At 44.5% G+C, this 19,166-nt stretch overlaps 1 protein-coding gene across 1 annotated transcript in view; it reads right to left on the bottom strand.

Annotated features, from left to right (window-relative positions):
- Positions 1-19,166, bottom strand: part of AP3S2 (adaptor related protein complex 3 subunit sigma 2) — a 123,096-nt gene that overhangs the window by 47,148 nt on the left and 56,782 nt on the right. Inside the window, exon 4 of the mRNA XM_069766187.1 lies at positions 5,974-6,045. Within this exon, the coding sequence (XP_069622288.1) occupies positions 5,974-6,045 (72 nt within the window). The remainder of the gene's footprint in view (positions 1-5,973; positions 6,046-19,166) is intronic.

The following is a 19,166-nucleotide window of genomic DNA, read 5'->3' as shown; positions in this document are numbered from 1 at the left end:
ATAGTTCAAAAACTTGACGTGATGGAGAAAAACTGAGATCATTTCTGGATTCAGCATCCAAAAATTAGTTAAGAACAGTTGTCTGACCTAACTCCTAAAAAATTGTGTTCCCCAGTGTAATCAATAATTACACTGGGGAACACAATTTTTTAAGAGTTAGGTCAGACAACTGTTCTTAATTAATTTTTGGATGCGGAATCCAGAAACTCAGTTTTTCTCTATCACGTCAAATTTTTGAACTATAGGATTTTTGTCTTCTCAAAAATATGTAAACTACTGTACCTAAAAAGTGGTGTTTTTTTTTAAATAGTACAAATATGAACAAAAAATGAAATATATAAGAAATAGGCATGACAAAGTTGTGACTACTCTTACAAGTTGCCACGTAGCTCTATATGAGTCGAATTGTAATTAGATAACAAGTCTTATTACAGATATCAGTGCAATTGTGCTTCTCTGGCAGGTAAGTTGTGGAGGAAAAACTTGACGTGCTAGAAAAAAAACTGACTACATTTTTGGAATCAGCATGCCAATTTTAGTATAAATCAGCTCAAAAACCTAACTCAACAGAAATTTTTTTTCAAATTGTTCCCCTGTGTTATTAATACAAAAACTAAAATCACGGCACCCTCCCTTTAAGCAAGTTTAAGTGGAAATGATCTCTAAAAGGGCTAAAGTAAAAAATGACAAGTTTACTTTGTATGATTTTTACACAATTATTTCATGCAATATAATGCAAATTAATTAAGTATTTGATCACCTACCAACCCGCAAGAATTCTGGCTATCACAGACCTGTTAGGCCATGTTCACACGTTGCGGATTTTACTGCGGATCCACGGCGTTTTTGACGCTGCAAATCTGCAGCAGTTTCCCATGCGGTTTACAGTACCATGTAAACCTATGGAAAGCCCAATACACTGTGCACATGCTGCGGAAAAAAACGCGCAGAAACAGAGCGTTGTTTTTTCGCAGCATGTCAATTCTTTGTGCGGATCTGCAGCGTTTCTGCACCTACTGACTTGTATTGAGTCGGGCACATCTGCAGCAAAACCGCAGATGTAAAAAAGGTTTGCGGTTTAGCTGCGGGGGAAACGCTGTAGATCGGGAGGAGGGAAGTGTGTGGGCGGAGACTGTGCATGCGTGTGTGCGGGCGGGGTCTGCGTGTGTGTGTGTGGGTCTGCACGGGAGCTGCCGGGGGTCTGTGCGGGGCTGTCGGGTGTGTGTGTGTGTGTTTAGGCATCGTCTGATGGGACTACAAGTCCTATCGGGCTATGCCTGCTACAGTGACAGTGATTGACACATTAGCCAATGATGGGACAGTAGTAGTCCCATCATCCGGCTAATGTGTTGAATGTAAAAAAAAAAACATATAACAGTACATACAACATATAACAGAACATACAACAGTACATATATGTTCTATGTTGTATGTACTTATATGTTATAACAGTACATACAACATATAACAGTACATACATGTGCCAGTACATACAACATACAACATATAACAAAACATACAACATATAACATAGCAGTACATACAACAGAACATACAACAGAACATACAACGTATAACAATACATACAACATACAACAGTACATACAACATACAACAGTACATACAACATACAACAGTACATACAACACTACATATAACAGTACATACAACATATAACAGTACATACAACATACAACAGTACATACAACAGTACATACAACATATAATAGTACATACACCATACAACAGTACATACAACATAACAGAACATACAGTACATACAACATATAACATACAACACAACATACAGTACATACAATATATAACATACAATACATACATACAGTACATTCATACATTACATACAATACATACATATAGACATATAGTACATACAACATAGAGTACATACCGTCACCTTGATCCCCAAAGCCATTGTCACCTGTAAAAAATATTAAAATAACAAACAAACAATATACTCCCTGATGCGCAGATATCCAATTAAAACAAGTGTCCCACGACGATCTCCCATGGAGAGCTGCAGCATCAGCTGATGCGACCGCTCTCCAGGGGTTCCAGGAATACAATGACAGAAGGTATCCTTCCGCAATGTATTCCTCTACGCCTGTGAGAAATAGTCCCTAGTCTCACTTGTGGCACTGCTGTGTGGCAAAATTCCCACGCAGCATTGCCATAAAGTGAGACCCTGAACTCAGGTAACCTCTTCAGTGATGCACTGCAGAAGCCATTGTCTCCTGTCAGTATGTCACTGGAGGTCCTATAGAGCAGTGACGTCACCCAATGTCACTGTTCTAAAGGGGAGATCATCGTGGGACACTCGTTATTAATTGGACTACGGTGTAAAGTGAGTATAAGGTTTACTATTTTTAATTTTTTGCAGGCAATCGAGTATGGTAAGTATGGTTAAATTAAGAATATTAAAATACTTTTTCTGGCTGTGTCTATTTTTTTTTTACTTTTTCACTACTATAGGATCTTATTGACGCCTCTCCATTATTAACCGGGCTTAATATCATCTTACATTAGCAAAGTGACATTAACCCCTTATTACCCCATATCCCACCGCTACAGGGGAGTGGGAAGAGAGGGGCTAAGTGCCAGAATTTATGGAGAGGCTGTGGGCTGGTATTTGTAGCCGGGGGGGTGGTCAAATATCCATGGCCCCTCTCTAGGCTATGACTATCAGCCCGCAGCTGTCTGCGTAGCCTATCTGGCTATAAAATATAGGGGAACCCCACATCATTTTTGTGGTGGGTCGCCCTATTTTAATAGCCAGTAAAGGCTACAAAGACAGCTGCGGGCTGATATTCATAGCCTGGGAAGGAGCCATGGGATTTACCCCCTTCCCAGGCTACAAATATTGGCCCCCGGCCTTCGGCTTTCCCCCTCTGGCGCAGAAAACTGCGGTGGAGCCCACGCCATTTTTTTCCATTTTTTTTTTTTAATTAAACGTTCATTAATAAACATAGGGATTGCTATTATATATCTATGGATGGATAACTATGGATATATCTATCTATAGATATATTTAGAGATAGATATATCTGTAGATACATAGATATATCTATCTGGCTACTTTCACACATCAGGTTTTTACCGTCAGGCACAAGCTGGTGAGTTTTGAAAACAACAGCTCCGTTTTTTTTCCGCCGGATCCGTTTTTTCCTCAGAGTTGAATTAGCGCCGGATTGCACCTGATGGCCACACGTTTCATCCGTTTTTTGCAGGATCCATCAAAAAAGCTGTTTCCAGCAGACGGAGAAAACGTACAGAAGAATGGTTTTTCTGTTCGGCAAAAAAGCGCACAGCGAAGGATCCTTCGAAAAACGTATGAAACTGAGATGTGAAATGATGAATTTGGCCTCCGAATCCGTTTTTTCATGTTTCCATTCAAATCATGCACATTTTCCGTTCTCTCTAAAAAAAAAAAACGGATCAGTTGCATCAGTTTTTCACTATTTGCATTGGGGTTTTTTTTCAAAAATTCGCCGGATCCTGCCTGACGGAAAAAAACTGATGTGTGAAGGTAGCCTAACTATCCATATATCTTTCTACATCTATCCATAGATCGATAGATGTAGATAGATATATCTCGTTCCTTCTATCTATCTATCTGTGTGTGTAATGGAGTGTGGGTTGGACAAATGTAAAAGAGGGGGTTGGACAAGACATGACAAATCTTTTCTTTTTGTTTAATAATACATCTTTATTTAGCTTTCAAAAATGCATAAAAAAGCATCAAAAAACACAAAAAACGCGCAAAATTGTATCAAAAACGCACCTGTGTTTTCTGCAAAGAGCTGCGGATTTAGAGCAGAAAAATCCGCAGGCAAATCTGCAACATGTGCACATACCCTTAGTTCTTCTTTAAGAAGCCCTCCTACTCTGCACTCATTACCTGTATTAATGGCACCTGTTTGAACTTGTTACCTGTATAAAAGACACCTGTCCACACACTCAATCACACTCCAACCTCTCCACCATGGCCAAGACCAAAAAGCTATCTAAGGACACCATGGGCAAAATTGTAGACCTGCCCAAGGTTGGGATGGGCTACAGGACAATAGGCAAGCAGTTGGTGACAAGGCAACAACAAGGTGGAATTATTAGAAAAAGGAAGAAACACAAGGTGACTGTGAATCTTCCTTGGTCTGAGGTTCCATGCAAGATCTCACCTCGTGGGGTAAGGATGATTCTGAGAAAGGTCAGGAATCAGCCCAGATCTACACAGGAGGACCTCGTCAATGGCCTGAAGAGAGCTGGGACCACAGTCTCAAACATTATCATTAGTAACACATTACGCAGTCATGGATTAAAATCCTGCAGGGTGCTCAAGGTCCCCCTGCTCACGCCAGCACATGTCCAGACCCGTTCGAAGTTTGCCAGTGACCATCTGGATGATCCAGAAGAGGCATGGGAGAAGGTCATGTGGTCAGAGGAGACCCAAATAGAACTTTTTGGCATCAACACCACTTTTCGTGTTTGGAGGCAGAAAAATAATGAGTCCAACCTCAAGAACACCGTCCCATCCTTGAAGCATCATGTGGGATACATCATACTTTGGGAGTGCTTTCCTACAAAGGGGACAAGACTGCACTGTATTGAAGGGAGGATGGATGGGGTCATGCATCTCCATATTTTGTAGGTTGGAAACCTTACAAAAATTGGCAGTGTATCAAATACTTATTTTCCCCACTGTATATATACAATGCAGTGACTACAGTGACTGTATTCTAGCAGACAGTATCACATACATGAACGTTTGTCTTATCAATACAATAAATATAGTTCTAAACAGTATTAACTTTATTAAGGCAATAACTTGGGATTAGAGTCCATAAAACTATATTGTAAGGTTAGGGAAGAAAAATACTGTATTATGCAAGGAAAAGGAAGAGAACATGTCAGCAATTTTTATCTGAAGAGATAACGGAATGTGGTACCATAAAAGCGTGGCAACCTACAGCGTGCTGCTCTCCAGCTATTTCACGTCTAATGACGAATACAGCATCTAATTGGTGTTTGGTGATTACTTTATTGCCGTGTTGTGAACAGATAACAAGGCTGTAATGGCGTATCAAGAAAAATGCACGGGGGGCTATAACTATGACAACGCAATATTTACATGGTCAGCACCAAAGCCAAAAAAAAAAATGTAAACCACCACAACTGAGAGGTTTTTAATGAGGCATGCCTTTCTCATCGCAGATTTGCTGCTTCATGTGGACCAAAACTAACACAAAAGGGAATGTAGCTGCACCACTCTAGAGTAGAGATGGGCGAACCAGAACAGTGAAGTTTGGTGTCCGTACCGAACACTTACTGTTTGGGCACGGACACCGAACACGGATTTCACCAGAAAGATTGTTACTGTTCGGGTTCGGCACCCCGAACACTGAGTGTTTGTTGCACTGTCAGGTGCATGACAGCATGGCAAACTCTGCTTCTGATCGGCTGACGAACACTCCCATCAGCCGCCTGCTCTCACTGTTATTAGCGGCAGCAGGAGTAGGCTGATGGGAGCAGTAGTCCCATCAGCCGAAGCCAGTGACCGGAGGTAAACTTTTTACTTCCGATCATAGCTGCGGGATCACGCTGTCATTAGGACAGCGTGGGATATTTGGCTGCCTGACTGGCGGTAATTATTTTACCGCCGATCAGAAGCAGTGTTTGCCATACTGTCATGCACATGACAACGTAGCAAGCACGGGATGTTCGGGCCCCCATTCAAGTGAATGGTATCCAGGTTCGGTTTTGGTGCCCAAACTCAAACTTTTTATAACTGTTCGGCTGGACCCGAACATCCAGGGTTCGGCCATCTCTACTCTGGAGAAATGGGTAATATCCTTACTGAAGGAAAAAGAATGTCAAACAACATATTTTATGTAAGACATTCCCTGCTAAATTCACAAAAATTGCAAAATAGTAAATCAATAGTCCCTTCGAACTCACCTTATCCACATTAAAGATCAAGTCAAGCTCACATACATTTTCAAAGCATTTATCCAAAGTTTCCACAAAAACCTGCAAATACAGAACAAAGTCAGATTAATAGTGAATTCTCCAAAGTTTCTCCTACGCTGCGGTACTTAGGACCCAGGAATTACATCCCGATGGTGATGCCCAGTAAGTACGGTGATAATGGCTGAATGGACTGTTGAGCTTTTGACACTATTTATTGCCATTGACGGCAGATAATGTGGAGTACATATCATTATACACATTAAGGCGGATTATGGTAAGGCTTAACTTGCACGAAATGTCATTTTTTGCAGCTCCTCTGTTATGCCATCTGTAGAACGAGTTTTTTTTTAGGTGGTCAAAAATAACAAGCTTTGGAAGAAGAAATTGCTGAAAGAAATCTAGCCTTCTTTGACATCCGAGTGCAGTCCGATGTTTCATACACATCCTTTGACTTGTATGGGTGAGCATGATTCGAATATCGGAGCCACTGCAGCAAACTGAATTTTTTTCTCATGCCGAAACGGAGATCTGCACTGACCTTATTGTATAACATTGGGCCGAGTGCCATCAGATGAAACATCACATAGCACTAGGCCGTGTTATATGCTGGTGTAAGCGAGGCCTAAATCGACAGCACACGTTACCACTGCAGCTAATCTTGGGCTCAGTTATTGGCAGCAGCGGTGAGGTGTGCGGCCACAATAATATTGAGAAAAGGCTAACCCAACAGTAGTGTACATACCCAACATTTACTAAAAGATACAGACTATTAGAAAACAAGAATATATATAGAAGACCAAGCAAATTTCCACTTACAGAAAACCATTTGAAACATCACAAAATGTATTATGGTTGATAGGAGCTGAAACCATGGTCTCAAAACCCATAATAAGAGAGTACTATGCGATAAGCCACCAAATGTACTCAAAACACAAGAAGTGGAAGATTAGGGGATCAAACCAGTCAATGAGAACAGACCCAGGATATAAATAAAAAGAGCGTCAAATGCGTAAGACACCAGATGCATTTAATAGGATACTGAATAAGAGAATCAGAATGTAATGAATAATATCATATACAACGTATGCACAGATCATCTACGGTAGTTAGCGTATGACGCCTGAGTAGTGGGGTTAATAGAGGATCATAAAAAAGAACCCCACTCACAACAATGTTAAATCAGGGCTTCACTATGAAACTCACCACTGCAGCAAACACCCGCTGACTCGAGCACCGGCGGGGAGCTGGCACTGGAGACTAGGAGAGAGTACTATCTGGCTTTGCCATTTTACATTACAAGAATCACTTGGATCCATTTTTCTAAAGGATGGAAAACCCCGTTAGCATTGGAATGACTACAAAGTGTCTTTCAATCATTTTTAGGCAATTTTTGTGGTGTTTTTGGAATAGATCTGCTCCAACAGACTCTGGTAAAAATCCCTGTCTGCACATAGCCTTAGTATGTTCTTCTGCTCGGTCACAAAGCACTGCTTTCCTATCTCCTCCCAATAAAATCAGCTCGTAGCCATGTTAGAGTTTACAGGGATCAAAATGTATCTGTAATTTACGCATACAAAACTACTACTCCTCCATTGCACCAATACCATTCAAAGAGGAGGCACAAAGATTGTGATTAAAAGCAAACCTGTCACTAAATACCCCCAAACTGCCACCAACTTTTGTTACCCAAGGAGGCAATAGCTTGGTTTTTATGCATTTTGGCTGATTTGGCATAGGGTAGAAAATGTAATTGGTAAGTCAGTACGGGCCACTATTTCGATGACCTTCACGTGCTTCTGGGTCTTCTAGTGACCCACACAATCTTATGTGTTATATATGATAGCGCAGAACCTCATGAACTTGATGTTGGTATTGATGATTTCATAGCCTCTTACTATGGTGTCGGTTTCATTACGAACCTTGATCCAAAAAAAGGGCTATTGTAATTTTTTCTTTGTGAAATATTCAGTAGAATAGACATGTCACAAATGTTGCTGGTCAGCATACTGATCATTGGCTTAAGCTTGCGTTCCTGTATATTCCAGTGCTGTAATCTGAATTCTGTAGGATTTATAACTGAAATGTCCCAACCTATTCAGTGACAAGACTGACCACCATATCTGATGACAAGCAGTAGGACCGTAAGTGCAGCTCTGAGGTGTGATGGACAATCAACCATTGCTGTGTGACAGTAATGAGATGCCTTATAAAGTTACTCAACATTTCTGGAGATTATATAAGTAAAAGAGTTCACACATGAGGACATAGCTTTTAATTCTCAAGGGTTTAGGGCTTTGTTATCAGATATTATGGGAGAAGATCTTACGGTGCCAGTCAACGAGCTCTTACTGGTGCTGCAATCCTAAGGGTGGGTCCGAGTATCACGCCCTCACTTTCCTAGCTTCTTCAAAAATAAAGATAACATGAAGAGCTTTATTCACTGTCCCAATCAATCCTACAACCTAAAACCTCTGAGGTTACACCTAACACCCATCCGCTGAGAAACCACCTGGTGTGGACTTTATCAGTACTTCGGGGAAACGTGATAACTGCTAGCGGATAGTAACAGCCAGGCTGTGTGGTGTAACAGCATCGTGCTCCATGCCTTGATCATTAGGTCATAGTAGATTAACAATGACTTTCCATATCCTCCATGATTACCGAGACACTGTTTATAGGATCGGCTGTGACCAGCTACTTATAAAACCATTTGTAGCCATTGAGGAGAACAATGTGTTTGCATATGGCACAGTATAATAAAAAAGTTATGTCCTTCCAGCCAAATAATCCCGCTCCATCCAGCCAAAACATACTGAAAAGGCCATTTAGTCTCTTGAAGCTCCACTTGATATGAGGTTAGTATGTACCCACTTAAAATTAGGTTATTGCTCTTACAATCTGTAAATGAGGCAATTTATTATTTTCTTTCAATGCATAGATCCTTAAAGACAATGATATTCTATTATTACATCAGCTACATTTCATTTTATACGAGGTGTGATCAGAAGTATATATCATAATATAGTAACATGATGGCAAAACAAGTCACGTCAAGATTTTATTGCTGCCAACCAAAACCTAGTCATCAACGATTAGTAACAGCTTATTTACCATGGATTGAAAGAAGGTGCCAAGGTAAAAAGCATGGTAGGGCACACCACACATATAAATAAAAATAATAGACAATGTCGTGTGATCATCATTTGAAGAGAACTTGTCAGAAATGCTTACCCCCCTGAGGTCGCTGAGGGGAGATAAGTATCATTGTGGTTTGTAGCTTCGGTGATGTGAGCTCGAAAGCATGCTCCAGCACATATAGTGCAGAGAGAGTCATTAGGGCATTCCAGGGAAGGAATGACTGCTCACATATCTCAACTCCAAGGGTGTGGTTTGGCAGATAAGATGGGGACGGAGTGTCTCGAGATGTGTGGATCTCCTGAGTGCTGCTAAGTAAGGCTGGGTTCACATTGCGGTGAACCCGTCCGTTAGATGGACTACGTTACACCGCGGCATAATGCGGTGTAACGCAGTCCGTTAACGCCACCATCGTATCCAATGTCGGACGCATCGCTAGCGCACGCCCACAATGGGCGTGCGCTAGCGATGTGCCGTCATTGAGTGACGGACCCCGAGACGCGGGCTGCAGCGTTTCCGGGTCCGTCACCGCTATCGCAGGCAGAGCTAGCAGATGCTCTATCTGCGCTAGCGTGCTGCCATACCGACGCTTGCGTTAACAGCAGCCCGTTAACGTATGTGTTGAACGGGCTGCTGTTAACGCAATGTAAACCTAGCCTAAGGCCTAAAGAACTGGACACTATCCTATCCACTGTCCTATATTGCATGGACGTTTTACTTGGTGTTATCACTTTGTTCCAGAAACGGCTGTGCTTTTGCTTTGCTGAGCGGTTTATGCACTCTTAATAAAACTGCCTGGACGTTTCACCAATACCGCTTCCTGTGCCTACATCAACCGCAGCTGAGGGAGTACAAACCTCTACACCTACCAATCAACCGGAGGAGAGCTGCTCTAAAACAGGGATTACAGTGTGAGGCTGAGAGGCTAGAAATGCATCATTACACCCCAATGCACTTCGAGACAACTTCAAAATGCTATTTTGCAGTGAAAAAAGTTTTTTGGGTCATAAATGGACTTATTGGCTTATTTCTCAGGGCTATACAGACATATAAATGGCTTGAGGGGTAAAAAATTTATGACATGTTCCCTTTTAAATTATATAAATTAACAGTGTCTGAAGATCTGTCATGTTAGATTCTTTTTTTAACTGTCACGTAGAAGAAAAGTCCAAGCAGGTGTCAAAGGGCAAATAAGTCACCAACTCAAGGAATTAATAAGGTAACCAAAAAGTAAACAGGTGTCAGCATCCACCAACATGATACAAAAAGTTAGAAACTGTATTCCTTCAATGTGAATGGGAACCGCTGATCAGTGGTCGTTGGTCTGCCTATGATGGCTTATTGGTGACTTGTAACTCATCAATTTTTTTCAGCCTTAGACTTAGACAACTCCTTTAACGATAGATAGATACATAGATAGATAGATAGATAGATAGATAGATAGATAGATAGATAGATAGATAGATAGATAGATAAACACTGCTCAAAAAAATAAAGGGAACGTTTAAACAACAGAATATAACTCCAAGTAAATCAAACTTCTGTGAAATTAAATTGTCCACTTAGGAAGCAACACTGTTTGACAATCAATTTCACATGCTGTTGTGCAAATGGAATAGACAACAGATGGAAATTATTGGCAATTATCAAGACACACTCAAAGGAGTGGTTCTGCAGGTGGGGACCACAGACCACCATCTCATTACCAATGCTTTCTGGCTGATGTTTTGGTCACTTTTGAATGTTGGTTGTGCTTTCACACTCGTGGTAGCATGAGACAGATTCTACAACCCACACAAGTGGCTCAGGTAGTGCTGCTCATCCAGGATGGCACATCAATTCGAGCTGTGGCAAGAAGGTTTACTGGGTCTGTCAGCGTAGCGTCCAGAGGCTGGAGGCACTACCAGAAGACAGGCCAGTACACCAGGAGACGTGGAGGCGGCCTTAGGAGGGCAAAAGCCCAGCAGCAGGACTGCTACCTCAGCCTTTGTGCAAGGAGGAACAAGAGGAGCACTACCACAGCCCTGCAAAATGGCCTCCAGCAGGCCACAAATGAGCATGTGTCTGCACAAACGGTTAGAAACTGACTCCATGAGGATGGTCTGTCTGAGTGCCCGACGTCCACAGATGGGAGCTGTGCTCACAGCCAAACACCATGCAGGACGATTGTCATTTGTCACAGAACACCAGGATTGGCAAATTCGCCACTGGCGCCCTGTGCTCTTCACAGAGGAAAGCAGGTTCACATGGAGCACGTGACAGATGTGACTTGAGTCTGGAGACGCCGTGGAGAGCTGTCTGCTGCCTGCAACATCTTTCAGCATGCCCGGTTTGGCAGTGGGTCAGTAATGGTGTGGGGTGGCATTTCTTTGGAGGGCCGAACAGCCCTCCATGTGCTCACCAGAGGTAGCCTGACTGCCATTAGGTACCGAGATGAGATCCTCAGACCCCTTGTGAGACTATATGCTGGTGCGGTTGGCCCTGGTGTTATGATCAGGTGGCCTTGGAGCAGCATGAAAAGACCTTCGCTGGAGCAGTGGTAACTTTACTGACCGCAAACCCTGATCCTATCACGGCAACTAGAAGTAGCCGTGGGGTGTGCCTAACCAGACCTAGACACCTCGACACAGCCTAAGGACTAAATATCCCTAAAGATGGAAATAGGAAAACTCTCTTGCCTCAGAGTAGATCCCCAAAGGATAGGCAGCCCCCCACAAATAATGACTGTGAGTAGGAGAGGAAAAGACACACGCAGACAGAAAACAGGGATAAGCAAAGGAGGCACTTCTACCTAGATGGGAAAGGATAGTACAGGATACTATGCGGTCAGCATAAAACACTACAAAATATCCACAGCAGATAAATACAAAAACTCCACCACCTAACTAAAAATGTGGAGAGTATATCTGCGACTCCAGCGAGTCCAACTAGAATGAGAAAAACATCAGGCACAGTCTAGCAGGAACAAAATAGAAACAAGATAAGCACAGAAAATAAACACACAGCAGTGTGTCTAAAAAAAATGAAGCAAACACTTATCTTAGCCGAATTGGCAGCAAGCAGGAGAGGCCAGGCAGGGAACCAACACTTCCAAAGGAACATTGACTACTGGCAAGGACTAATGAGTCCTGCACAGCTAAATACCCCAGTCAGAATTGCAATTAGTCGAAACACCTGTCCAAGACTGCTGCTCAGGAATAACTGCATTACCATCAACAACCACCGGAGGGAGCCCAAGAGCAGAATTCACAACACCCTGGGTTCCTCCTAATGCAGGACAATGCCAGACCTCATGTGGCTGGAGTGTGTCAGCAGTTCCTGCAAGATGAAGGTATTGAAGCTATGGACTGGCCCGCTCGTTCCCCAGACCTGAATCCGATTGAACACATCAGGGACATCATATCTCACACCATCCACCAACGTCACGTTGCACCACAGACTGTCCAGGAGTTGGCGGATGCTTTTGTCCAGGTCTGAGAGGCGATCCCTCAGGAGACCATCTGCCGCCTCATCAGGAGCATATCCAGGCGTTGTAGGGAGGTCATACAGGCACGTGGAGGCCACACACACAACTGAACATCACTTCCTTGTCTTGAGGTATTTCCACGGAAGATGGACCAGCCTGTAATTTGAATTTCCACTTTGATTTTGAGCATCATTCCAACTCCAGAACTCAGTGGGATATTAGTTGCGATTTATGTTGATCATTTTTATGTTTTATTGTTCTCAACACATTCCACTATGTAATGAATAAAGATTTGCAACTGAAATACTTCATTCAGTGATATCTAGGATGTGGGATTTTAGTGTTCCCTTTATTTTTTTAGCAGTATAGGACTACTGTAACGCTCTATTAATAAGCCTCATCCTCACTCGACTTTCCCCTCTCCTGTCCATCCTTAATGCAGCAGCCAGGGTCGTTCAGCTAGCTAATCATTACTCGGACGTGTCCGCTCTTCGCCAGTCGTTACACTGGCTACCCATTCATTACAGGATACAATTCATAGTACTTGTTCTCACCCACAAAGCTTTCCACAGTGCGGCACCCCCTTACATCTCCTCCCTCATTTCTGTCTATCGGCCTAGCCGACCGCTGCGCTCTGCAAATGACTTTCGACTAACCTCTGTACTAATCCGTACCTCCCACTCCCTACTCCAAGACTTCTCCCGCGCTGCGCCAATCCTCTGGAATGCTCTACCCCAAGATATTAGGACCATCCACAATTTGCATAGTTTTAGGCACTCACTCAAAACACATTTGTTCAGAGCGGCCTACCACGTTCACTAATCAAAGTCATTTTATGTGTGTGGGTGTAGCCCATTCACTATCCCCATCTATCCCCCACCCCCGGAAGATGGCTGGACCATCATTGAAAATACATCATTGTAAATACACACCTGTACTTTGTATCTCTCCCACCTCATTGTAGATTGTAAGCTCTCACGAGCAGGGTCGTCTTATTTCGCTTTAAAGGGAACCTGTCACCCCGTTTTTTCAGATTGAGATAAAAATACTGTTAAATTGGGCCTGCGCTGTGCGTTACAATAGTGTATGTAGTGCACCCTAATTCCCCACCTATGCTGCGAAATATATTACCAAAGTCGCCGTTTTCGCCTGTCAATCAGGCTGGTCAGGTCGGGTGGGCGTGGTCACAGCGCTGTTTCTTCCTCAGCTTTACGTTGGTGGCGTAGTGGTGTGCGCATGTCGCAGTGACGAATCCACTGCGCGCACGTGAAGAAGCAGCGCGCGATCTGCGCTATTACCCCCTGTCATCGGTGGGGGCGGCCATCTTCCTGGGGCCGCGCGTGCGCAGATGGAGTGCTCTGCTGCACGGGGCTTCAGGAAAATGGCCGCGGGATGCCGTGCGTGCGCAGAAGAGACCGCGGCGGCCATTTTCCCAAAGCCGAGTTTGCATCTCGGCTTTGGGAAAATGGCCGCCGCGATCTCTTCTGCGCACGCGCGGCATCCCGCGGCCATTTTCCTGAAGCCCCGTGAAGCAGAGCACTCCATCTGCGTACGCTCGGCCCCAGGAAGATGGCCGCCCCCACCGATGACAGGGGGTAATAGCGCAGATCGCGAGCTGCTTCTTCACGTGCGCGCAGTGGATTCGTCACTGCGACATGCGCACACCACTACGCCACCAACGTAAAGCTGAGGAAGAAACAGCGCTGTGACCACGCCCACCAGACCAGCCTGATTGACAGGCGAAAACGTCGACTTTGGTAATGTTTTTTGCAGCATAGGTGGGGAATCAGGGTACACTACATACACTATTGTAACGCACAGCGCAGGCCCTATTTAACAGTATTTTTATCTCAATCTGAAAAAACGGGGTGACAGGTTGCCTTTAATTATTGTATTGTTAACGTTGTTACTTATGACTGTTGTGTTTGAAACTGTTAAACTGTAAAGCGCTGCGGAATATGTTGGCGCTATATAAAGATTATCTATCCATATACATATAGCTCCTGTGAATGTAGGTTGTGACAAAGTGTATAGGAGCCACATCTAAAGGTACCTTCACACTGAGCGACTTTAGAACGATAACGATAGCGATCCGTGACGTTGCAGCGTCCTGGATAGCGATATCGTTGCGTTTGACACGCAGCAGCGATCAGGATCCTGCTGTGAGATCGCTGGTCGGAGCTAGAAGGCCAGAACTTTATTTCGTCGCTGGATCACCCGCTGACATCGCTGAATCGGCGTGTGTGACGCCGATTCAGCGATGTCTTCACTTGTAACCAGGGTAAACATCGGGTTACTAAGCGCAGGGCCGCGCTTAGTAACCCGATATTTACCCTGGTTACCATTGTAAATGTTAAAAAAAAAAAAAAAAAAAACATTACATACTTACATTCCGGTGTCTGTCGCGTCCCCCGACGTCAGCTTCCCTGCACTCCTCCTGCATCCTGTGTCAGCGCCAGCCGGCCGTAAAGCAGAGCACAGCGGTGACGTCACCGCTCTGCTTTACGGCTGGCACTTACACATTGCAGGGAGGCTGAAGGCGGGGGACGCGAAAGACACCGGAATGTAAGTATGTAGTGTTTTTTTTTTTTTACATTTACAATGGTAACCAGGGTAAACATCGGGTTACTAAGCGCGGCCCTGCGCTTAGTAACCCTATGTTTACCCTGGTTACCAGGGGACTTCGGCATCGTTGGTCGCTGGAGGGCTGTCTGTGTGACAGCTCTCCAGCGACCACACAACGACGAAACAGCGACGCTGCAGCGATCGACATCGTTGTCTATATCGCTGCAGCGTCGCTTAATGTGACGGTGCCTTTACACAGTTTATTGTTTAATCTGCAAAAACAGGCTCAGGACGGATGCACAAATCTGTTTTAAAAAAAAAAAGGATGTGTGTATTTTTCATTAAATGTGTTCTGTGTTTTGGAAAGTTCTTTTCTTCTATATGACAGTTACTAAAGAAACTAAGAGGTCACATCATTGAACATTGTGAACAGATATCATTTTAAAATGATGATCACCCGAAATTGGCCATTATTTTTATTTTTTAATTTAAAAGGGTTGTTCACTATTTGCACAACCCCTTCTTAAAAGAAAAAGGGCCCCACAGAAAATAAAAGATTGTCCCAGCGATGTCGGGGGGAGTATTAGAGGGTGTTCTCGTGATGTCAGCACCCAATCAAATGCCGGGGCCCTGCGCAGGCGGGGGGCCCACTCACCGTCGGGGACACCGGCGCGCTATAGGGGCCTGGTCCCTGTAACAGTGTCCGCAAGTGGGCCCCCCCGCTTGCTCAGAGCCTTGGCACTTGCGATATTCACCTCTCCCTGTTCCACCGCTGCAGCGTCTTCCGCATCCTCTGACTCCGACGTTCAGGTCAGAGGGCGTAATGTCGTCACGTCTGTGCGCCCTCTGCCGGAACAGTCACAGTGCAGAGAGCCGGGAGCGAGGATTTTATTTTTTTTACGTTTTTTAAGGGCCAATTCCACATGGAGAATCTTACGGGGCCAATTCCAGATGGAGCATTTTACGGGGCCAATTATATATGGAGCATCATATGGGGCCCATCATATAATGGAGTATTATATCGTGCCCATCATATACTGGAGCATTATATTGTGCCCATCATATATCGTATGAAGCATTATATGGAGCTCATTATACTGTATGAAGCAATATATGGGACATTATTCTCTATGGAGCACTATGTGGTGCCCATAATACTATATAGAGGACTATACTGTACGAGTCCTGAGCTATTGATATCACTCATGTAATGTAAGAAGTGAAATCTTTGGCATTGTACTATACCTAGATTTCTCTGCTGTATCTGTGTATCAGCAATTGTGGTATGTGTTAAAGGGCCCCACTGAGACTCTTTCGCCCGGGGTCCACGAAAACCTGGAGCCCTGACGTGAGTGCTGCAGCCAATCAGCAGCCCCTAGTAGGCTGCAGTGCTTACACTACGCCTGGACATCAGAGAGAAGGGTGAGTGAAGAAGCCCATTAGCGCCCAATGATTAACTGCATCACTCAAGTGACATAATGTCAAGAGTGGCGGCAGACACAGCGCCAACATAGCAGAATCAGTGTCAGTTGGGGCGATGAGTATAAACGGTTTTTAATTTAACGGGACCATGTTTAATTTAAGGGGTTGTCCAAGTAGTGAACAACCCCTATATAATGTGTGTACCTAACCTTATTTTTCAAGTGAAAACGATAAACTGCAGCATAAGTATTGTGTGAGACTGCAGTGTTCCACCTTGTACACTGATTATAGCCTTAAGGTACCTTCACACTAAACGATATTACTAGCGATCCGTGACGTTGCAGCGTCCTGGCTAGCGATATCGTTCCGTTTGACACGCAGCAGCGATCAGAATCCTGCTGTGATGTCGTTGGTCGGGGCTAGAGGGCCAGCACTTTCTTTGGTCGCTGTCTCTTCCGCTGACATCGCTGAATCGGCGTGTGTGACACCGATTCAGCGATGTCTTCGCTGGTAACCAGGGTAAACATCGGGTTACTAAGTGCAGGGCCGCGCTTAGTAACCCGATGTTTACCCTGGATACCATCCTAAAAGTAAAAAAAACAAACGCTTCATACTTACCTTCGGCTGTCTGTCCCAGGCGCTGTGCTTACCTGCACTCACTGTGAGCACAGCGGCCGGAAAGCAGAGCGGTGACGTCACCGCTCTGCTTTCCGGCCGCTGTGCTCACAGCCAGTACAGAGAAGCAGAGTGCCGGGGACAGACAGCTGAAGGTAAGTATGTAGTGTTTGTTTTTTTACTTTTAGGATGGTAACCAGGGTAAACATCGGGTTACTAAGCGCGGCCCTGCGCTTAGTAACCCGATGTTTACCCTGGTTACCGGCATCGTTGGTCGCTGGAGAGCGGTCTGTGTGACAGCTCTCCAGCGACCAAACAGCGACGCTGCAGCGATCCGGATCGTTGTCTGGATCGCTGCAGCGTCGTTTAGTGTGAAGGTACCTTTACACAGGTCAAGAATTGTTCAGTCCTAGCCAACCTCTACGCTTTCCTCCTTTTTGTTCATCCTTATCTGTTGCTGAAGCACTGAGTTAAGGCTAAAGATTTGCACCTTTACAGCCAGGTCAGGACGATTCAGGAGCAACAAGACCATGAACCTCCAGCAAATAAGACGGATAGATGCAGACAAGGAAATACGGTATACAGAACCAACAATTTATTGACTGTGAGGAAAACAAACAAAAAAATTGTGTTTCTTTTACAATCTATCTGAAAAACAAAAATAAAAACTGGAGCTCAAAGCAGCTTTACCTGGCATTGCTCAGGTGAGTAGAAGACAATCCTCAGACTATGATAGAATTCTTCATCTCTGCCAAGTAAAATTGGAAGAAGCCAAACCGGCCCTGGCCTCTTACCGGGGGTCTCACAGCCCAGATATTACTTATGAAACAATCTGCTGTTCAGTAGACACATCAGAAATTTCCAAGAACTGGCAATGCTCCTACAATAAACCTTGCTTGAATAAAGGTACTGTCACACTAGACGATATCGCTAGCGATCCGTGACGTTGCAGCGTCCTCGCTAGCGATATCGTCCAGTGTGACAGGCAGCAGCGATCAGGCCCCTGCTGGGAGATCGCTGGTCGGGGAAGAAAGTCCAGAACTTTATTTCGTCGCTGGATCTCCCCGTAGACATCGCTGAATCGGCGTGTGTGACACCGATTCAGCGATGTCTTTGCTGGTAACCAGGGTAAACATCGGGTAACTAAGCGCAGGGCCGCGCTTAGTAACCCGATGTTTACCCTGGTTACCATCCTAAAAGTAAAAAAACAAACACTACATACTTACCTACAGCCGTCTGTCCTCCAGCGCTGTGCTCTGCTCTGCTCCTGCTCTGGCTGTGAGCGTCGGTCAGCCGGAAAGCAGAGCGGTGACGTCACCGCTCTGCTTTCTGGCTGCCCGGCGCTCACAGCCAGACCAGAGAAGCAGAGCGCCGAGGACAGACAGCGGAAGGTAAGTATGTAGCGTTTGATTTTTTACTTTTTAGGATGGTAACCAGGGTAAACATCGGGTTACTAAGCGCGGCCCTGCGCTTAGTTACCCGATGTTTACCCTGGTTACCGGGGACCTCGGGATCGTTGGTCGCTGGAGAGCTGTCTGTGTGACAGCTCTCCAGCGACCAAACAGCGACGCTGCAGCGATCCAGATCGTTGTCGGTATCGCTGCAGCGTCGCTATGTGTGACGGTACCTTAAGCTTAATGAAAGTCAGAGACACTAAAGAGATTAAGTGTGTGTCAGCAGGAGAGCTTTTACTGTTTTATGGCAAAGGCAATAATCTCTATAGCCGTTCAATTGCAATCTTGAAGATTGCAAAAAGGATCTGTGAACTGGGCCTAATCATCAAACCTCTGTATAGGGGCAAAGTGACAATGGTGCCAAACTGTGACTATAAAGTGCTATCTGCAGCCTATTTTATGGTCCACGGGTTCCCTGCTTAACCCTGCTGTTCTGTTCGCATTTGCTATACACTTGTACTGTTCCCGGGTCAATATGGCCCCACCTATTAATTCTTGATTTTTAGCTACTCTAAGGCCATGTT

The sequence above is a fragment of the Ranitomeya imitator genome, chromosome 4, assembly GCF_032444005.1.
Source record: "Ranitomeya imitator isolate aRanImi1 chromosome 4, aRanImi1.pri, whole genome shotgun sequence".
Classification (NCBI taxonomy): Eukaryota; Metazoa; Chordata; class Amphibia; order Anura; family Dendrobatidae; genus Ranitomeya; species Ranitomeya imitator.
The sequence above is the reverse complement of the archived record's forward strand: the minus strand, read 5'-3'. Positions and strand labels throughout refer to the sequence as shown.